Consider the following 24,197-nt stretch of genomic DNA (forward strand, 5'->3'; position numbering starts at 1 on the left):
ATCCACGGTAAATTATTGGAAGCTGCTTTGTGGATCCACAGAGTAGCGCTGAAGAATGGCCCGTCTGGTTTTGGCCTAAGTTTCAAGAATAACTACCTTTACATGTGTAATGTAGAAATAGCCAATTTGATCAGTTTTTACATCGGGCGTCCTATGTGAAAATTGTCATAAGAGATATATTGCAAATTTAACAGAGCCTAGGTTGCGCTATTTACACCGCGCTATTTTGACAGAATTGACATTTCTCAGATGTTTCATAAATGCAGATATTGCTCAACATTTTGGTTGCGGTATTTTACGGCGCGATTAAGATTAGTTGTTTATCTAATTTGTACTCAAAATTCAGAATTTAATTTAGATGAGAGAAAGCAGGTTTGTATTTTCTTCCAAATATCGAGCAAGAGAAATAAATGATCCTTGAATGTTCTTACAAATAAAACATTTTCCTGTTGCACTCTTCATGTTTTCCTGAACTAACGTCCAATTTTCTGGAGAAGCCAATATGGATTTTGACATAAAACTTGTTTTAATAAACACAAATCGTCATCAGACGTAAATCTAATTCGTTTGCTACTGTCTGAGGTACCCATTTTAGCAAATTATTACGAATAAATTTGGTTTAAATGAAAGATAAACAACAAACATAACCTGAAAAGAAAATAGCGCAACGAATACCGCACAGCGTAACGACTCCCCTAATAACGGCAGGCCGCATTTCCAATAACGCAGCGTAAGCCAGATATCACATCTGCGCATGCTCTACTGTCAAAATAACGCCTGCTGTAATACAGCAAGTGCAAAAAAGGCTCTGCAATATCTCTCTATTATATGTCTAGGAGCCAAGGAGGGTTGAGCACGAAAACCCGTCACATAATTTGCTATTAACAATTGAATTGTTTAAATAATTGTATCTTGTAAACTATAAGGAGATATTTAATTTTACCAATAAAAATTGTCCCTTTTGAAAAAGTGATCAAAATGGCGTTGGGTAAATTTTGATCCGATTGTTACGACAGGAGTTATAACAAATTTGGTAAAAAAACAATTGCAACATGGACATTCGATGGGGCTTTTCCAAATATAATCAGCTTTCATACCTGCTATTAACTTTCAATCCGGCCTCATTTTAAATGTAGGTAATAATGATTTAAACTTGAAAAAGGGTTTGCAAAATTACTTTATTTTTATTAATAAAAAGGTGATAACAGCTAAAGATTAAAAATTGAGGCATATAGAAACCTGCTAGATCCGTGTTTTGAAATTTTGTCAGAAGGTTAAAAAACAATAAAAATGTAAAGGACATCGCACACATCTTATGGAAAATATAATGTCACTCAAATTCAATAAAATTTATACGAATAGATGCGTTTTAAATTAACGGTCAAATCTTATCATTGCGCCAACTCTATATTTTCAATAATAAGAGCAGAAATTGATATAAATAAATCTGAAATCAAATGGGTACGTACATAAGTTAGAGAGAGAAAAAATATTTTAAAATACCCAAATTGTCGGTACTCCATAAATCAGCGGATTAGTTTCACTAATCCGCTTAGACCCAGAGGGGTTTAAGCTCTTGTGAATAGCACCCAGAGCAATAGTAATTGTAACTGACACTTTTACTGACTCAAAAAATGTGATTTCGATAAACTTTAATTGCAGTTTGCGCCGTAATTAATCATAATTAAGAGTTGGCGCAATGATAAGATTTGGCCGTTAATTTAAAACGAATCTATTCGTATAAATTTTATTGAATTTGAGTGACATTATATTTTCCATAAGATGTGTGCGATGTCCTTTTCCAAAAAGTATTTGGCATCTCTCAATCAAAGGGGCGTCAATAAATATCATAAAATGGCACACTCATTTGTCACTTTTCTGCATGCGCCTTACATCTTCAGCAATTTGTACCTACTTTTAGTTTGGATTTAGTATAATGAAAAATTTAGGATTTAGCAGATTTTGATTCTGGCGGGCTCAATTTCAAAAAAATTTCTAATTAATTTGTTTATGGCATATACAGAGTGAGCCAAACAAAAGAGTCCGCCTCGATATTTGGCAATATGTATTAGATTTTAAGGAAATAAAAAAACAGGTTAATTTTTTATCTAAGGGGGACACATGTTTATGGTACATACATATGTCATTTGTCAACCCCTTTCTTTCCACTTCCCCTACCCCTTATTTGAAATAGGAAATAAGTGTCGTGTGCTAGCTCATTTGAAAAGATATTCAATTCTCTATTCAGTATTATCAACATTAACATAAATATTTATATAGTGTGTCCAAGAAAAAAAATATTTCAATTATATTAAGTGACACAAAAAGAAGAATGTTTGTAATTTATTTAATTCAAAATACATTCTAATGCTGTCACAAAACAGAAAAAAATGTTTTTTGATAAATAGACATTGCTTTTCGCTCAATTTCAATGTTCAAGCTGCCACTCATCTGCCTCTTGGTAGGTTGAATATTGAATTTAAGCAACAAACAATGTTTATTTATTATATAAACATTTTTTTTTATTTTCTGTCCACAGTAGAATGTATTCTGAGTTAAATAAATTACATACATTCTTCATTTTGTGTCAATTAATTTAATTTGAAATAATTTTTCTTGGACACCCTGTGTAAATGATTATGTCAATGTTAATATTACTGAATAGAGAATTGAACAACCTTTCAAATAAGCTAGCGCACGACCCCTATTCCCTATTTAAAAATAAGGAGTGGGGAAAATGGATGGAAGGGGGTTGAAAAATGACAGATATATTATATACCATAAAAATGTGTCCCCCTCAGATCAAAAATTTACCTGTTCTTTTATTTCCTTAAAATCTGGTAAATACTGCCAAATATCGGGGTGGACTCTTTTCTTTGGTCCACACTGCATATTTAAAAAATCTAGCTAATGCCGTCTTTTTGTTTGTTACATAAAAAATATCTGCAAATTTATAGAAAATAATTATTTCTCATTTGCTTTATAAAAATTATATTTAACAATAGTTTTGACTAACTGTTCTCTCAAACTCTACTTACTTCTTTTATGCTCTTCCAAGTCATCCCAATACTGAACTTTGCCTGAACCAAAAACAATAAAAACTATTCCAGATAAAATATATACTCCCCCTGACGTATAAAATACATACCGCCATTCAAGAGGATTTGTCTGAAAAAAACAAAGGTTCATTAAAATAAAAAAAAAACATTGCAAATTTTTTTTATAAAAGTTATATTTTATTAGTATGCCTTAAAGGGCTGTAACTGAGCATTTTATGAGCATGTTACGGTAACACCAGAGTTCAAATGCTTGGATTCTTTTTTGTTATTTCTGTCATTGTCCAGGCTTCAACATCATAGAGCAAGGTAGAGAAAACATAGCATTCTAGTTCTCAATGAGATATCCAGCTGGCGGTTGCATATAACTTTTTGCATTTTGTAAAACACTGTACGTGCCTTTTCTAGATGTGTTCTTATCTCTAGTGCGTGGTCCCAAGTTTCATCAACCTTAGTACGTCCAACAGTGGCTGCTCGTCAAGGTCGGCAGGGTCGGCAGTGCCGACCCACACATTTATGGACACATTATTATAGATTTTTTAAATATTTAATTTAATCGGAGTTGATGATATTCGTTTCTGTGAAATAAAAAATATATCTGTGAGATAATACAGACTAAATTTTATTTATTGTTTTTAAAATAATTCGATCCCGATACGTTAGTTAAGTGATCCCTGTGCGCTGTGCGCAAGAGACTTTTCAAATTAATGATCCTATAGCCATGCACCCGCATTCGTTTGCGATTGTGTGAATTCTTATTATAAAGCCCGGCACGGCATGCCGGCCCCAGATCGACAATTTGCTTATAATAAGAAGCTATGGAATATTAGCCGATAGGCAACCAATTATACATTCCCTGTATTTATTTGAATGGCAAGTACGGCAGCGGGTACCTCTGCCGAGCGGTGATCTGCAAACGGCAGAAAGGCACGTACGTAGCCACGTATTGCCTTGCTGGCGCGCCCGGGATAAAATTATGAAATTGGTATGGACCATTCCACGAACATACGCCTGTTTTGTATTACTTCGACAACGAATATTTTACTGTGCAAAATAAGAAGTACGAAAGTAAATCGTCGCCTTAATACTATAACTTGATAACTCGAAATTAGTAGTTTTGAGATAAACGAGTTTAAAGATTTTAAAGATATTTGTGCTGCTACCATGATGTTGGTAAATACGGAATTCACTCTGCGGCTGTAAAATACTCTTCCTTAACTTTTTGGCAACTGATCTATTTAGGAATATGGTGTAAATTCTTTTTCCAATATGGAAAAAACATGAAAAATTAAAGTTATCAACTTTTAGCACTACCATAATGTTAACATTTGGTAATGTCGCATGTTGTGCTAAGTCGCATATAAGTGAACCTTTTAACACAACTAATATTTTAAACATTATTTTGTTGAAAATTAGCCCTCTGCCATGGGGGTTGCCAGATCTGCTAACAATTCTCGAATTCTTGCATTAAAATGAATCGAATAAACAGATAGCATTTATGTGGTAAGTTCAATGGTTTCAGAGAAACACGTGCTAAAACTAGATAACTCGAGTTATCTAGTTATAGCATTCAGTGTATGTCGTATTCACGATTATTTCGATTAAATAATAGCTTGATAACTTATCTTGTCAAGTTTTAGCACTGAATATTAGTGGCATTTGAGTTTTATCAACTTTCGTCAATAATAAATAAATACTTAACCCGTTTGAAGTGAGCTATCAAGTTTTTACACAATATGGAGGCAAATAAAATACATCTTGTGAACTAGTTATCTCAAAAACGTCAATTTTGGAGTTATCAAGTTATAGTACTAAGGCGACGAATTACGCTAATAATTATTCCAGTTAACAACAATGTAATTTGCAATTTACTTTCGTTCTTCTAATTTTGCACAGTAAAATATTCGTTGTCGAAGCAATCCAAAACAGGCGTATATTCTTGGAATAGGGTATAAGTAGTTTTACGTCGTTTAATTATTATTGATATTGTAATTCTTTTAAGTTGTTAGGAATTACCATTTAGGGGACAGGATGTATCGGAGCATTCGTTAAATCAAGTTAATTATAGAGAACAAATAAAATTGTTTAACAAATACGATCTGGAATTTTCTAATTTATTTTCTGACTCGAAGAATATAGCGGCGTACCTAAAACAGCACAGAATGAAAGACTCAATTGGTAGTTACATTTTGATCCTTTTCGGTAGAAGTAGACGAAACTTCTGATAGAGGTAACATGTCATTCACAAGTACCAATAAAATTCTCACAATAAAACACTGAAAAACCTTTGTTTTTCTATACTTCCACAAAATTTATTACAACTATGTTATTACTACAGCTGTTTCGGCAAAGTGCCTTTCTCAAGTGATATATTTTACAATGTGTTTGCCTTTTTAAGTCTTTAACTGAAGAGGTTGAGGAGTGGGGAGCTGTTTGTCTCGAGTTGGTCATTCAGAATTATATCTGTATTTTTCAATTTATTAATTTCCATTGATTCTAAAAGTGATAGCTTAAGGCCTTTATTTTGAATATGTAGAATTTGAAACTCTTCGTTGAAAGAATGATTATGATCTAGAAGGTGAAGTGCGTATGTAGAAGTGTCTGTTTTTCTATTGTTGAAAGCCCTTTTGTGTTCTGCTATCCGTTTGTCAAAAGTTCTGCCAGTTTGACCGATGTAAGTTTTCGGACAGTCACCACAAGTTAGTTTGTACACACCACTCTGTAGTTGCTTTCTCTTTCGGCTTTTACTGTTTTTAATATGTTTGCTTAAGTTGTTGTTAGTTCTGAAAGCTGGTGTTATTCCTTTTTTTTTATGTATCTGGCTATTTTTGTTGTTATTTTGCCAGTATATGTGAGAGAGCAGAAGGTACTGGGTTCTTTCTGTGGTGGTGGATACACTAATTTCAAGGCTTTCTTATGGAGTTTTTGGTTTAAAATGTTGTTAACTGTTTTCGTTATAGCCATTGTTTACTGCTATTTGTCTAATGATATTTAGTTGTGTCTCGAAGTTATTTTTTGTCATAGGAATTTCTGTCAGTCTATGTATCATGCTATGGTAGGCTGCTAATTTGTGTTGTGTAGGATGGGATGATGAATTGTGTATAGTTGTGTCAGTATGGGTAGGTTTATGATATACGGAGAACTCATGTTTGTTGTGTAGTCTGGTAATCGTTACATCTAGAAAGTTTATGGACTAGACTACACAACAAACATGAGTTCTCCGTATATCATAAACCTACCCATACTGACACAACTATACACAATTCATCATCCCATCCTACACAACACAAATTAGCAGCCTACTATAGTATGATACATAGACTGACAGAAATTCCTATGAAAAAAAATAACTTCGAGACACAACTAAATATCATTAGACAAATAGCAGTAAACAATGGCTATAACGAAAACAGTTAACAACATTTTAAACCAAAAACTCCATAAGAAAGCCTTGAAATTAGTGTATCCACCACCACAGAAAGAACCCAGTACCTTCTGCTCTCTCACATATACTGGCAAAATAACAACAAAAATAGTCAGATACATAAAAAAGAAAGGAATAACACCAGCTTTCAGAACTAACAACAACTTAAGCAAACATATTAAAAACAATAAAAGCCGAAAGAGAAAGCAACTACAGAGTGGTGTGTACAAACTAACTTGTGGTGACTGTCCGAAAACTTACATCGGTCAAACTGGCAGAACTTTTGACAAACGGATAGCAGAACACAAAAGGGCTTTCAACAATAGAAAAACAGACACTTCTACATACGCACTTCACCTTCTAGATCATAATCATTCTTTCAATGAAGAGTTTCAAATTCTACATATTCAAAATAAAGGCCTTAAGCTATCACTTTTAGAATCAATGGAAATTAATAAATTGAAAAATACAGATATAATTCTGAATGACCAACTCGAGACAAACAGCTCCCCACTCCTCAACCTCTTCAGTTAAAGACTTAAAAAGGCAAACACATTGTAAAATATATCACTTGAGAAAGGCACTTTGCCGAAACAGCTGTAGTAATAACATAGTTGTAATAAATTTTGTGGAAGTATAGAAAAACAAACGTTTTTCAGTGTTTTATTGTGAGATAAAATGAACTTCTATCAAGTAACGGTCGAATCCATCAATTACCAATAAAATTGTTCTTCGATACGCGTTACGTCTAATATTTATGAGAGGTTGTTAGGTTTTCAGACGTGAGTAGAAGCCATAAGACAGAATATATTTTTGGTGTTTTAATTTAAAGGACAGATCAAAATTTTTTGATATCAAAATAAAGGTCCGTAAAGTTGGCTTGTCCACTTTTATATAACAATAAAATTTTCATGCCATAATTTAGTGCTCATTTAGTGCTAATTTTGTACCGCAGTCCCGAATTTTGTGCTCTTTATTTATTTAAAAAAGCAGGTGGACAAGCCAGCTTAACGTTAAGCTGGCTTGTCCACTCTTAGTACACAATGAAAAAATAAAATTATTCAGATTCTAAATAGGCTATAATTTAGTGCTCATTTAGTGCTAATTTTGTACCCTAAACATTATAATGACATATTTGTTTAAACAATTTGTTATAAACAAAATTTAAAAAAATTAAAAAATCGAAAAATTTTTTATGCTAGAATTTAGTGCTCATTTAGTGCTAACAAAATATCCATATCCTGAATTTTGTGCTCTTTATTTATTTAAAAAAGCAGGTGGACAAGCCAGCTTAACGTTAAGCTGGCTTGTCCACTCTTAGTACACAATAAAAAAATAAAATTATTCAGATTCTAAGTAGGCTGTAATTTAGTGCTCATTTAGTGCTAATTTTGTACCATAAACATTATAATGAAATATTTGTTTAAACAATTTGTTATAAACAAAATTTTAAAAAATTAAAAAATCGAAAATTTTTTTATGCTAGAATTTAGTGCTCATTTAGTGCTAACAAAATATCCATATCCTGAATTTTTTGCTCTTTATTTATTTAAAAAATCAGGTGGGCAAACTAGGCTTTACGTTCAGCTGGCTTGTCCACTCTTAGTACAGAATGAAAAAATAAAATTATTCAGATTCTAAATAGGCTATAGTTTAGTGCTCATTTAGTGCTAATTTTGTACCATAAACATTATAATAAAATATTTGTTTAAACAATTTGTTATAAACAAAACTTTTAAGAATTAAAAAATCGAAAATTTTTGTATACCATAATTTAGTGCTCATTTAGTGCTAACAGAATATCCATATCCTGAATTTTGTGCTCTTTATTTATTTAAAAAATCAGGTGGACAAGCTAGCTTAACGTTAAGCTGACTTGTCCACTCTTAAAAATTAAAATATCGAAAATTTTGTTATGCAGGAATTTAGTGCTCATTTGGTGCTAACAAAATATCCATATCCCAAATTTTGTGCTCTTTATTTATTTAAAAAATCAGGTGGACAAACTAGCTTAACGTTAATCTGGCTTGTCTACTCTTAGTATAAACAATGAAAACATAAAATTATTCAGATTCTAAGTAGGCTATCATTTAGTGCTCAGATAGTTATAAACATTATAATAACATATTTGTTTAAACAATTTGTTATAAATAAAATTTTTAAAAATTTGAAAATAGTAAAATAAATTCTTTTTTAATAATTTGTTATAAACAAAACTTTAAAAAGGTATAAAAATTTAAATATGTTTATTCTGCAACTACAGTAAAACCCAGATATATATTATTTTCGGTCCTTTACTGTAATAATAACTAATAACTTACTTTTTGCTAACAAAATATATATTCCTTGAATGTTGTGTCCTTCGTTTATTTTAATCGAGCCTAAATCATATTATGTGATATAAAAAAATATTTTAATAATTTATATACTGTAATGCAGGGGTGGGGTGGCAACGTGGCATTAGATAGAAAACAAAGTGTTTTAATTTTCGCCTGCATTTTACCCGATTTTCGCGTGGTGCAGCGAACATTGAATGCTGAGTGAGTGAAAAAGGTAAGGTATAAACTGTGCCCTACCTAATGCAAGAATAATATAAGTAAAAACGGTAAAAAATAGTATAAAATACTAAACGGACAAATAAAAGTGAGGTTAACAGCTAACAGATAAGCTTATAAACACTGGCGAACGCTGGTCAAATTTCAAGCGGTGTTGCCGGATTTAAAAAAAATAGAAACACCTGCCGAAAAACAAAAGCAATTTTGGTGCGTGGATAATTGGGCATACCTCCTCGTGGTTGAAACGGGTGTGCCCAGTTAACGCTACGTACAAAATGGCTGAGAACGAGTATAGTGTGGACGAAAAGACAAGAAAAAGAGGAGATGAATCGGAAGATGAGGCAGACGATAGCAGAAGTAAAAAAGTACATCGGTCGCCTGGGAATGATAGGCAACTAGAAAAAATATTGGAGAGCCTAAATATTATCACAATGGAAATAAGGGAACTAAGAGAAGAGCAAAAAGAGTACAGAGCGGAAATGAAGGAACTCAGACAAGAAAATGAAAAGCTGAAACAGGAAAACAGAGAAACCCAACAAAAAGTGGAAGAATTGGAAAATAAAATAGACAGAATGGAAAAGGACAAAAGACGAAATAATATAATACTGCAGGGAGTAGATAGATACCTAGGATCAAAACATAACAAAAGATAACGTCCAAGATTTTTTATGCAATGCACTAAAAGTTGAGACAAAAATAAAAAGCGCAAGAAAAATTGGAAGTAAATCCTGCTTGATTGAGCTCGAAAATGCAACGGACAAAGAAGAAATTATGAAAAATAAAGGCAAATTGAGAGACATAAAGGGAAAAGAAATATATATTAATGACGACATGGACAAAAATGAACGGATGATACAGGGTAAAATCAGAACGAAGGCAAAAGAGGCTAAATTGGAAGGAAAAAACGTCAAGGTAGGATTTCAAAAAATAAAAATAAATGAGGAGGTATGGACATGGAATAAACATCAGCAACAACTCTTAAAAATAGAAAACCAAAACAGAAACCAAAAAAACTAAACGACGTAAATGAAACAGTAGCAACAACGGCAATGGACAAGGAGACGATTGGGATTAAAAACAAGAAAATGAAAACTAATTTGGGAACATGGAACGTAAGAGGCACTTATGAAACGGGAAAACTTAAAGAATTAATTAGAGAAACAAAAAGATATGAAATAGATATATTAGCTTTACAAGAAACAAAACAATTAGACACAGAAATAGTAGAAATAGATGATAGAGTATTTTTTAAAAGTGGGGGGAATAACAGATTGCTAGGAACAGGCTTTATCATACAGAAAAGATGGAAAACCAGAGTGATGAATTTCAAGCCGATATCAGATAGAATGTGCACAATCAGGTTAAAAGGGAATCAACGAAACATAAGCATAATAAATGTACATGCACCAATAGAAGACGCCACCGAAGAAGACAAAGATGCATACTATGAGCAACTAGAGAGAGAATATGACAGATTACCAGCATTTGATATCAAAATAGTAATGGGAGACTGCAATGCTAAAGTGGGAAAAGAGGATATATATGAAAATATAACAGGAAAATACAGTAAACACGATGTATCAAATGATAATGGTCAACGAATTATAGGTTTTGCCACAGAAAGACAAATGGTAATAAAAAGCACATACCAACGCAGAAAAGATATATATAAAGGAACGTGGATTTCCCCTGACAAAAGGACAATAAATCAAATAGACCACATATTAATAGAGAAGAAGCACGCCCATAATATAATAAATATAAAAAGTATGAGAGGAGCGGAATGTGACTCAGATCACTTTTTGGTAAGAGCAGCCTATAGAATAAATGCTAATATAAAGAAAGACAATCAAAGGGACAAAGAAATCAAAAAACAATTCAACACAGCAATACTAAAAGATAATATGACACAGAAGAAGTACGAACAACAAATAACCAGCAGACTAAACGAAGAACCAGAAACACTAGACCCGGAAGAAAAGTGGGAAAGCATAAAAGAAGCAGTTTTAAACACCAGTAAAGAAATATTAATTAAAGGTAATAGAAAACAAAAAGCAAAAGAATGGTATGATGAGGAATGTCAAAAAATAGCAGAAGAAATTAGAAAAATAAGAATAAAAAACTTAAGAAATAATAGTGACATTAGCACACAAGAATATAGAGAATTGAAGAGAATTATGAAGAGAACATGCAGAAATAAAAAAAGAAAATACAACGAAGAAAAACTCAAAGTGATAGAGGAAAAATTCCAAAAAAAGGAAATAAGATCCTTTTACCAGGAAACAAGAAAAATGGAAAGGGGATATCAGAAACATAACCCATATATGAAAAATGAGGAAGGAATATTAATAAATGAACCCGGGGAAATAATGAGAAATTGGCAAACTTATTTTACACAACTTTTAAACAAAAACGAAGAAGAAAGGGGAACAATCCAGGAAATTGAAGATGACCATATAGTAATAGAAACACCTACGAGGGAAGAAATAGAAAATGAAATAAGAGGGCTAAAAAACAATAAATGCCCAGGAATAACGGAAATATCGGCGGAAATGATAAAGGCAGGAGGAAAAAGACTACACAAGGAGATACATAGCCTGATAAAAAGTATATGGGAAACAGAAAGAATGCCAGGAGAATGGACCAGGGCAAGGATATGCCCCATACATAAAAAAGGTGATAAAATGAGATGTGAAAATTATAGAGGTATCGCGTTGCTAGAAGTCGTGTACAAAATATTGACAAACATCTTAAGAAAAAAGCTGAATCAATACACGGAAAAGATATTGGGCGAATATCAGGCAGGATTCAGAAGTAATAGGTCGACGACAGACCAAATATTTGCGTTAAAAGAAATCCAAACTACGTGCTACGAACATAAAATAGCAGTATACGTCCTGTTCGTCGACTTTAAACAGGCCTATGATACGGTAAAGCGGCAACAGATGTACGCACTAATGAAAGAAATGGGCATACCAAGTAAAATCGTCAGGATGGTAAAGATGACTATGGATAACTCCACAAACGAAATAGCATGGAAGGGACATAAATCAAATAATTTTGAAACAAAGGAAGGATTAAGACAAGGAGACCCACTATCAACGACTCTTTTTAATGTAATACTGGAAGGAATAATCAGGAAAAGTAAAATAAGCACACAGGAAACGATTTTTAAAAATGGCCACCAATGTATTGCATTCGCAGATGATCTAACATTATTATCGACAAGTAAGAAAGAGCTAACAAAATTAATAAGCAATATAATAAAACAAGCCAAACCTTTTGGTCTTCTCATAAATAAGGAAAAGACAAAATACATGATAATGGGAGAAACAGATAAAGAAAATGAAGACAATTTCACATTGGAGATAGAAGGAGAAAATGTATGCGCATTTAAAAGAGTTTCAGAATTTACATACCTGGGTGTAAAAGTAGATGAAAAGGGACATGGGGAAGGGGAAATAAAAGCAAGAATAGCAAAAGCAAACCAAAAGTATGGAGCATTGCGTCCATTAATGAAATCCAAAGATGTGTCAAGAAAAACAAAAATAAGAATCTACAAAACAGTTATCAGACCTACAGCTACATATGCATGTGAAACATGGGTGCTTAAAAAATCAGAAATAGACCTTTTAGAAAGATGGGAGAGGAAAATACAACGAGCAATATATGGAGGCGTGAAAATAGACGGTCAATGGAGAAGAAGAAATAATAAGGAACTTGAAGAACTATATAATGAACCAAAAATAACGACGGCAATCAAAGCACAGAGAATCCGATACTTAGGACACATAGAAAGAATGGGAAAGGCGAGAATGCCAAAAATGGTTCTATTACGTAAGCCAATACAAAAAAGAAGAATAGGAAGACCAAGAAGGAGATGGAAGGACAGCGTATATGAAGACTTAAAACAAAGTAATATTGTAAACTGGAAAGAAAAAGCTTTGGACAGAAAACAATGGAAGGAAGTGGTGAAGAAATGTATGGAAAGACTATAATGTTAAGTGTAGTATTAAGTGTTTTATACAAACAAATGTAATATTGTATATATTATAGTAGTATAGGATATAGCATTATATATAAATATGTAATAGTAATTGTAAGGAAAAATTAAATCTTTCAGCCCTAGGCCTTCACGGCCTGTTGAGCTTAATAATAAATAAATGCAGGGGTGGGCAAAAGCCGGCCCGCGGGCCGGATCCGGCCCTTTTGCTTACTTTATCCAGCCCGTTGATAAATTCTTCTTCGTCAAATTTCTTTGTCTAAATGCTTTAAAATAATACTAGCGTTTGTGCCAAAAAAATTTCTTGGGCAGTTCAGGGAAAAACTCAACCAAAAAGATGCGTACACAGCGTGCATTCACGGTATAGTCTTCCGGCCCGGGAGATATGTTGAAAATGTCATTTTGGCCCGCGCTTAAAACTATTTGCCCACCCCTGCTGTAATGTATTATAAATAGTTTATTCCGTTTAAGATAATTTGACCTTAGGAGCCAGGATATTACATCTTTAAAGATGGCACGTCATAAACCCTTTTGTATTGAAAGGGACTTTTATGCGTGAAATATACCTCCAATAGTGTTTTCTCATGGTTTTTAACTACAGTAGAAAAAATTGGAGACACTAAGGCTCAAACAGGAACATATGTTTTAAATCCTTTTATGATTGGGTTACTAAATAATAAGAAAGACTTTTTTTTAAATCTGTAAAGTCGAAATAATTTCCGCACCCTGAAGTCAGTATTCGTCTTGACGTTGACTTGACCACTTCTGTAATATTTTGTTTATTAAACAGGCACTTAATAATTGCGTTGTTATTGAATGTGATTTATGTATTTACGTGAGTGATATTTGTTAAGGGGGTTCTTACATATGTAAAAGTATATGCAATTTTAGCGATTTTTGTAAAGGCCTCCTGACAAAACTAGAAGAGATATCGAATATCCCCCTTAATAGTGAAATAGTTGTGAAAATGAGTATCCCTCACGTTGGTAGGAAAAGGAACATTTCACCATCTAGAGTGGAAACTGCTTATGAAAAGTGGAAGCATCTGCTTTATTATGATGACGATTTTAAAAAACTAAAAAGGAAAGAAGATAGTGTATGGCTTGACTTCTGTGAAGAGCTGGGTGGCAAATTAAAGCATACTACGTTATATAGTAGAGTATGTAATTTAAGGAAAACGAAATTCACCGAACCCACAATTGATGAAAATATTAGCAAATGTGTAATTAATAAAGATCAAGACAGTTTTTTTTTCGAACAGTGACGAAATTAGCTTTATAATTTATGGTAAAAAATCAGAATATGAAGCCTTATTAGTACAAAAGACATATAAAAGACGCGAAACAAGAAAAAACAAAGTTTATAAAAGGGAGTCATTGCGTTTAGATTCATCGCGTAATTATTCGCGATGGATTACGTTTGCAATTTGGGCTGGAACAAAAATACCCTGTGGATTCAATATTCTGAATCATTCAATTACTGATAATGGTAATTATGGTACTCTTCAAGGTAAGTTTTTTAACATTTTCTTCATTCTTTATAACTTAAAATCAAAATTAGAATTAGTGACACAACAAAAAAATTTAGTAGTATAATTTAAAATTATGCAATAGTTTATTTCTTTCATTAACTCTTTGAGCATGAATATTCCCTAAATCTTATTTGTCATAAATTTATACATGTTAAATTTATGATAAATGTCATTTATGGTAAATAAGTTTGATGGAAAATGAGATTTCGGCCAAATGAAATAAAAGCCAAAAGAAATTTCAGTCAAATGAAATTGATGCCAAATGAGATTTAGAGACTATAAATACACCTCAAATAAGTTTTTATTTTAAATAAGGTTCCGAAATACCTACATAATTATCTATAGCAAATTTGTTATAATCGTAATATTAGGACTATGAGATTTTATATCTCTGACTCTGACTGACCAAAACAGTTTAACAGTTAAACTCTTAGAAAATTACGATTATCTCCTAAAATGAAATCGACAAAATGGGCCCTTTTCATGCGGACGTACACATATAAGTATTAGGGGGGTAATAAATTATGAAGATATTTCGATTATTATTTTTGCCCTGGCTATTCCCTTTGTCCAGAATAGCGACTGTATCGATAAATAATAATCGAAATATCTTCGAAATAAGTGTGAAGAAGTTTAGATTAGATTATTATCTTTGCCCCGGTCTACCCTAGGTATTTAAGTATTTTTGAGTTCCTATTACATAATAAATAGACTTAATAGATTATGGATAAATAGATTAAATAATAAATAAATAAATAAACCACAAAAATCTATCTATCAACCCACAAAATGTTCAATGATACGCTTCTAATTTTTAATACGAATAAAAATTTATCAAATCGAATTTCTCCACATTTGTATTTCATTAAGTATGAAAAGTGACATTTCAAAATAATATTGATACCTAAATATGTTCCTGTTTTCAATATTTTAATTATAAAATTTGTGTACAAGACTTATTTTACGTTATTATTATTACATTATAATCTTATTTTTTAAACTTTAAATCATATAAAAATTTAATTTAGAAAAATGTAATTTTTTAGGATATTGTAGCTGTGGTAGCAAACTTCTTTGTACACTTGATAATGAAACTTATTTTGAAGATGTGCAAATGGAATGTGTTGTCAAGAAAGGAAAAAACTTTGGCAAATGCAAAAAACGCTATTTGAGGGAACCATTTCGGACGGAAGTTGCAATTGAATTGACTAATAAAGGAACAGAAATGTATCGAACTGAACAAGCTAGAGGAAATATGGAACCAGGCGATCAAGAACCACCTTTTATGCCTAGTGCACCTGTTTTAAGAGTTGCTAAAGCTGGACATGTCCGTTCACAATACATTCATTCAGACCTTTTTGAAGCAATACGTATTATGAAAACTTCTACCTGGAATAACGCAATTCGTGGCATTGGTTATGATCCCTTTTTCGTGCACTTTTGGACCGCACATCAAACAAGATTATACTTTTATTATCCAAAAAATTAAATTACAAGCGTTTGTCTAGATGCGACAGGAAATATTGCAAATAGCATTGAAACGATTGGAGGAACAAAAGCAGGCCCTGTTTATTTATATTCGATTGTTGTTAACAACGATGCAGGACAATTTAGTGTAGCACAAATGCTGAGCTCAGTACATAATACTAATGCAGTTATGTACTTCCTTAACGAGTGGACTCGTTTAGGTGCCCCTCAACCTAAATAATTCACGTGTGATGGAGGAAAAGCGCTCATAATCGCCAGCATTACAGCATTCACTCAGTACCGCACCGTCGAAGAATATGTTAATGCTTCTGACCTCCCTCAATGTTTTATTAGAATGGATGTTGCTCATTTCATTAAATTGTACGTTAATTTTTTGAGTGACTTGACAAAATCTAAGAAAGTTAAAGTATTTTATAAAGCTGCTATAGGACAATTATTATTATGTCAAACTATAGAAAGAGCAACCACTATTCTAAAAGCAATTTTAATAGTGGCTTCTTGCGAAACAGATGGATTACTCATTAATTCAAATGAAGACAGTAGTTGTGAAACGCAAAAACAATTTTTAAAAAATATAGTTCAGCCACATGGTTTAGAAGAGGCTCTTTTCGACGAAGAAGTAACAGAAAAATGGGAATCAATGAGGCCAACTAATGAATCTATTTTTGACGACACAAACGAAGAAAGTGAAAACTTAACAGATAAACCAATAAATTGTTGGTCAGATTGGTTTGAAAATGTTGAAAAAGAAGTCGAAATGGTGAAAACAAAAGAAATAGGAATACATGACAATCCATTTAATTTGCCAGAATTTTGCGCACGTTTAAAGAAAGACATTAAAAGCTTCCCGTTATGGTCTTGTATTTGGGTACAAAAATTTGGATTTGGTAAAATTCCGGCTTCCAGTTCTGCAGTAGAAAGCGAAATAAAAAATATAAAAAAAGATTTATTTGAAAAAAAATTGAGAGCAGATGCAGCAGTTAATGCGATTTTAGAGTACCTGGTTGGTCGCTCTAATATAATTCAAGCGAAAACTGATGCAATGGAAAACAAAGAAGATAACGTTGAAATTACTAAAGGATCTGGAAATGAATCGGAGAAAAATCTTGATGCAGAAAGAAATTTAATAATTGCTACTGAACCAAAGTCAATCTCAATTAAGGAAGATAAAGAATTCGTAAAAGGTATGTAAAAGCTTCTAAATGAAGTAGGTATTTCTTATTCATTACACCTTGTTATATATTTTACAACTATTTTTATTTTCTCTCATGTTTACAGATACAATTCAAGAAGAGAACGTAAGAATAATTAATACCAAAGAAATAATATGCCAATTGTGTTCATCCAGTTGTGCACAACAAAAAAAAAAGGGAGTAGTGAAATGTTGTGCAACAACTGCAATGCTGTAAACAACGTACAACAAATAATCGACTTAGGAAAAGAAGAAAATTGGCGTGGTCAAGTCACTAAGGCATCAAAAAATACAATTAAAAAATCGAGAACAAAATCTGCAAAGTTATCAAAATACTTGGATCAAAACCAAACTACTTTTGATTCACTGTTTCAAGATAATTTGCAGAAAGTGCCTATTCTGAAGAATGGAAATGCTTTAAATTTAAAGGTAAAATTAATCAGTTTATATTAAATATTACTTTGTGTTGCAAAATAGTTAATAGTGAATAATTACTTAATTTAAATGAACTCAGTTCAATCAAATTATGAATTTATTACGATAAACAAAATAATTAAAATATTTAAAATTTTATACCGGTTTCTTTTATTCTAGGGTGTGAACATTAAAAAACAATTGTATTCATTTTATAACACGTGTGCAATAGATTCAATTGTACAATCGTTTATTGTTGGAGCAATAGACCATTCTGAAGTCGAAAATGCATTAAAAACATTACAAAAGGATTGTCCATTTATTGCACTTGCACTATATATAAAAAAGATGGGAGTTGCACAATCTTATGTAAAACGAGGCAGAATTTTACTGGAGTTTCATGAAAGTGCTATACAGAAGACACTAAACAAAACAAATAATGAACTTCAAAAAGTAATACACGTAGACTGCAACACAAATGCTTTTGACATGATGTTAAAATTAATTGAAAAATTACCAATTAACAGAATAGTCATAAACTGTAATAATGGTTGCCCTCAAAGAACCCGAGAAACGAATTATTATTTTTTGGATAACTTACTCTTTAAGGAAGCTTTAAGCGAAGTGGAAATGCAAGAAGCATTAACAGCTGACAGAGATTGTAGCAGAAGAGGATGCTTAGGACAATCAGAAGTGCAATATGATTCAAGTGGTACGTTTTAAATGATTAAAATCAACAAAAGTATTTTATTTTTCACGTGTACACATAAAGAACCCGAGAAACGAATTATTATTTTTTGGATAACTTACTCTTTAAGGAAGCTTTAAGCGAAGTGGAAATGCAAGAAGCATTAACAGCTGACAGAGATTGTAGCAGAAGAGGATGCTTAGGACAATCAGAAGTGCAATATGATTCAAGTGGTACGTTTTAAATGATTAAAATCAACAAAAGTATTTTATTCTTCACGTGTACACATAAATTAAAGAAAATCCATATACTTAGAATAATTTCTTTACAGGTCCAATTATCTTAATTCAATTAACGGACATCAGGACATTAACTCATCTGGATAACATCCCGATAAAATTTTCCGATGTACTTGGGACCTCTGATTATTATTTACTGGTAGGAGTAATCCGTTACATTAACAATGACCTTACCTCGACTAATGGATTAGGAAAACTGTCCATGGGACACTACACAACAATCTGTCGCAGAAATAATCTGTGGACCGAGTTTAATGATCTCAATGCAGGAACACAAAGAACTCTAACCAAAGATGTGGACAAAAAAGTCAACATAGAATTTCTAATATACATTAAAGTTGAAGAAACGTATAAATAAAATCAATTAAAACTATATCACCATGCCTTTATATTTAGACTGTAATTCTTTTCTACATTAATAAAGAGCACCAAATTTGATCTCACGATGTCTTATTTAGTTATTTGCACACAATTTGCGCTAAATTGGATTACTAAAAATTTTCGTTTTTATTACTGTTTAAAATTTTAATGTTTTATAATAATCTTTATGGTACAAAATTAGCACTAAATTATTGCATAAAAAATTTTTCGATATTTTAATTTTTAAAAGTTTTGTTTATAACAAATTGTTTAAACAAATATTTTATTATAATGTTTATGGTACAAAATTAGCACTAAATGAGCACTAAATTATAGCCTATTTAGAATCTGAATAATTTTATTTTTTCATTGTGTACTAAGAGTGGACAAGCCAGCTTAACGTTAAGCTGGCTTGTCCACCTGCTTTTTTAAATAAATAAAGAGCACAAAATTCAGGATATGGATATTTTGTTAGCACTAAATGAGCACTAAATTCTAGCATAAAAATTTTCTATTTTTTAATTTTTTAAAATTTTGTTTATAACAAATTGTTTAAACAAATATTTCATTATAATGTTTATGGTACAAAATTAGCACTAAATGAGCACTAAATTATAGCCTATTTAGAATCTGAATAATTTTATTTTTTCATTGTGTACTAAGAGTGGACAAGCCAGCTTAACGTTAAGCTGGCTTGTCCACCTGCTTTTTTAAATAAATAAAGAGCACAAAATTCGGGACTGCGGTACAAAATTAGCACTAAATGAGCACTAAATTATGGCATGAAAATTTTATTGTTATATAAAAGTGGACAAGCCAACTTTACGGACCTTCAAAATAAATTGGTAAGGCAAATTTCTGACGGGGCTGTCTTGATGTCCAGTGAATTGTATGGTTTCCGGACAAAAGTTAAAACAATTGCACCAAGCAAAACTATTATTTACTCACTGTTATAAGTCATTGACCTCTTTGATTATTCAAAATTTAAAAGTTACGCCAAAGAATTTTCAAAATATCTATTAGACAAGTTCATTAAAAATTATCCATCATTTTTTAATCAAATAAAATAAGAAAATGGATTAACAGTTTTATATTCTGATCCAAATATTTTCGGAAGGTGGGATAAATTACAGACTATGTTTAATTTTATATACTGCAATTCATTAGTTACAACAAACTGTTCCCGAAATTAATAAATTATTGTGCTCAAATGTGGGAAAATTCTGTCTCAAATGAACGGGATTTCTCTTGTCTCAAAAGAGTCAAAACGTATTGTCGAAACACCATGAAACAGGAGAGAATGTCAAACTTGTCTCAAATGTCGATAGAAAAAAACTTTTAAAATCCCTCCAAAACAATAATAAATTTTACAATTACGTTATAACCCATTTTGCTACTTCGAAACAACATAGACTAGAGTTAATTTATAAACAGGTAGAGTTTCTAAATTTATAGGAAAAAAAAAGAATGTGTGTACTTTGTACGCACGTAAGAAGTTATACTTCTAAACAGTTTCTCTACTACTTTCCAAAAATTTTTATTAAAACAATACCAAAAATTAAAAAAATAAAAGAATAAAACACACACAAACACATTGAAAAATGCCACAAATGATTTCCGAACCATAATTGTTGCCAAAAATTTTAATTAAATACGTATTTTCTGAAAACAATTATATAATAATATACTTACAATCATAAAATCTATAAAAAAAATAACAACTCGCTTGGGGCTTGAACCCACTTCACGTCTATCGCGCCGTACGAAAGTCGAAGCGATTTCCCACTGCACCACATTCGCGTATACGTCATGTGGGAATATACACAAACTAAACGTTTACACCATAAACTTTTTGACATTTTGTTTATTTATATGAATTTAATCAAATTGACAAATGTTTTGTCAACTGTTTATTTATATGACAAAATATAGAGTAAGAAAACGATACATTAGATGAAGATTTGTAGAACGTTTGTTCGTAATCAGATTATGTAAATTAAAGCATTGCCTACTAACTACATTATTTTTTTTACATTTTCCAAATAGATAGGTATGAAGGTAATTTTTTATTGGAATACAACTGAAACATTTAGAATTACGTACCTGCGGCTTTTCAAAACTATTTAAAAAGTCACTATAATTATAAATTTGATTTTATTTCTGTCCTCACAACAATAAAACTAATATATACAATATTTTTGTTTACTGATAACCCCCATATTGAACAATTATTGACAGATAATTTCAACACCCAATCAGAGCCCGTATAACGACTAATACCATACTGTCGGTGTGCGCATGCGCGCAGATTAATCAAATTTCACCCTCAATGAAATCGCGCCTAAAGAAGTATAACTTCAAAAACAAAAAAAAAATAAAAAAAAACAAAAACCAAAGATCTCCTATGAAATTGAAGCCTTTGGAGACAAAACCTTGCCGACCCTGTCCCTAAAGCCACGAGCCGCCACTGACTTCCAAGGTACGTTATTCTTGTTACTCTTTCCAGATCTGCTCCGTCGATATTTACCTTCATCCTTCTGTTTTGGTGCCTGCTGATGACCATCTTTTTTCTCTTCTTTGTACTCAATTTGACTCCAAATTCTCTACAGACTATATAGTTTTCTAAATTATATTCATTTTCCTTTTCAAATAGCAGTATTATAAAAGCATTTAACTAAGCTCTGGATAGTTCATATATTTCTATACATTTGCGAAATATAATTTTTATCTTTTTTATAATTTGTTATCCTCCACAATGGGAGTATGTACCTACTGAATAAAATACTTACTTCATCTTTAACGATAGCCTGTACAAACAGCGGAGCTAGAAATCCAGTGACTTGTCCAGGACCATTACTTATCCCAACCAAAATGCTTGCATAATTTGGGGATAGATCCACTTGATTTATCATAAAACCACAGAAAGTAGCACCGTTAATTGCCACACCAAATATCAGTAAAATTACAGCTAATGTTGATTGTTCTGGGCCCGTGTTTGCGAAAAATATGAGAATTATGGCTGGAATAAACATACCTAAAACACATTAAAATAAAACTACAGTCGGAAAAATGAAAGAATACCCATGAACGAACATATAAAACACGCTGTATTTTCCTGTCACCGTGTCACAAAGAAAATTGCCTAGCGCAAGTACATGTAATAATAATTATTACATGTACTTGCGCTAGCCAATTTTTTGTATGACACGGTGACAGGAAAATACAGCGTGTTTTATATGTTCGTTCATGGGTATTCTTTCATTTTTCCTACTGTATGTAAAATAGCTATTAACATTTACTATTTGTGTTGGGAATAAGCCAAAATTTTGCATTAAAGTTAAGTTTGATTTCCCTAATTATATGATGGAAAAGCTTTGGATGATTTCGGTTGTCCCAAAAGCTTCCTTACATAATATTTCCTCTGAATTTAAGTTAAAACAATAGGCGATAGTATACAGCCTTATCTTACTCGTCTTTTTACATCTATATCATCTGACAGATCTTGTTCCAGTTTTATTCTTGCCACTTGATGTTAAGATTTGTAATAATTATACGTAGGTACATCTTTATCGTACAATCTAGCTGTTTTCAATATTCCTAGCATTTTGTTATGTCGGATCTTGTCAAAATCCTTTTCAATATTAATTGGACAGATGTATACATTTTGATTTATATCTTTACATCTCTGTATTAGTACTTGGATACCAAACAAGTCTTCCCTTGTATCTAAGCCACTCCTAAACCTGAATTGAATATTGGTAATAATTCTCTAGATTTCTCTAATCGCTCTAGATTTTTTCACTTATTCGGCGGAAAAAGACCGAGTATTTTCGTACAGAAGAATGACAAGCTTTTCTGGACGTTGTGGTCATATTGCCTGATTAAACTTATTAAAGTTTCATTATACAGGTTTTCGTTAATATGCACTCTACGTCCCGTAAACTCCATAAGCAAGGGTCCTTCGTTATTGAAAAAACATGTTAACACGACCTTGTCCTCAGAAGGTTGAAATTGGTATGACCGCACACTGATTATCTTTGGACTGATTGTTAACAACAAACACCATTTTGAAGCCACGTTACATAAAATAACAGTCAAATTAAAATTATAAGAATTGATCAGTGTAAGGTGTACAAACATAACTAACATTTCCAAACGTCAGTTGAGTGATTACAATTATTGTTTCCAAGGCTAACCTGAACAAAGACATGTTTCAATTGAACAAGCTTATATTACTCGTAGGAAAACCTTCAAAACGTGAACCATCAGACTTATTGTCCAATAATCACTGCTTGTATTCGCACAATGTTTCTTTGGTACACTTAACGAAAAAGGTACGTAATATTAATAAAAATGTTAATTCAGGCAACAAAAGCAATACTTAAAATTTGTCCAATTCTTGGTTTTATTGGAACAAAAAAGCGATGTTCATCAATTCATTATTTTCGTTAGTTGATCCGATGTATTACATTTATTGAATGGATGAACACTTTATTGATATTACGAACACTGTTCAACGAGTCAACGAACACTATTTATTAAAACAACAACGTCGTTAATTGACCGACGAAGACTATTCGTTGTGTCAATAACAGTGTTATTTCTCCTAACGTACACGGCTTCATGCATTCAATCAATTGCGTTTGTTTCTACAATTATTTCCGTTTATTCTTTCAATTAATTCCGTTCATTCCCACAATAAATATAGTTATTCTTACAAGCAATTCTATTCATTCCTACAATCAGTTTCGTTCATTCCTACTATGAACGTATTTTATATTAATAATTACTTAATCCATTAGCTCAATGTATGATATTAGTTGACTAATCATCTATAACACTTTAATCATTTTTGAGAGAGCAGGTGCAAAATTTCGATAGAATCCTTTTTAAACACATTCATTTTTTGGAATCCTGAAAAAACTAATAAAAGTATTTTTGAAAAATGTAAACGCAGAATAAACGATTATATTATTACTGAGGGCTGAAAGTCCCTTAGAATAAACAAAAAGTTTCTTTTGAATGGTATATTTGAAATTAAAAATCATACTAAATTTGCTCTTTTTCGCCCCTGTGACTTATTAAAATAAGCATTATAGAAAATCTCAGGAACTTCAGACCCTCAATAATACTGCAATATTTTATTCTGCGTTTAAATTTTTCAAAAATACTGATTCGTTTTCTCAG

General features: G+C 31.8%; 1 protein-coding gene across 3 annotated transcripts in view; it reads right to left on the reverse strand.

The window, feature by feature from the left end:
* Nucleotides 1-24,197, reverse strand: part of LOC114325709 (putative inorganic phosphate cotransporter) — a 70,898-nt gene that overhangs the window by 1,336 nt on the left and 45,365 nt on the right. For all 3 annotated transcript variants that reach the window (XM_050656326.1, XM_050656325.1, XM_050656324.1), the window contains exons 8-9: nucleotides 21,800-22,044; nucleotides 3,039-3,168 (exon numbers count right to left, since the gene is read on the reverse strand). In XM_050656326.1, the coding sequence (XP_050512283.1) occupies nucleotides 3,039-3,168; nucleotides 21,800-22,044 (375 nt within the window). The remainder of the gene's footprint in view (nucleotides 1-3,038; nucleotides 3,169-21,799; nucleotides 22,045-24,197) is intronic.

This window comes from Diabrotica virgifera, chromosome 7 (genome assembly GCF_917563875.1).
Source record: "Diabrotica virgifera virgifera chromosome 7, PGI_DIABVI_V3a".
Classification (NCBI taxonomy): domain Eukaryota; kingdom Metazoa; phylum Arthropoda; class Insecta; order Coleoptera; family Chrysomelidae; genus Diabrotica; species Diabrotica virgifera.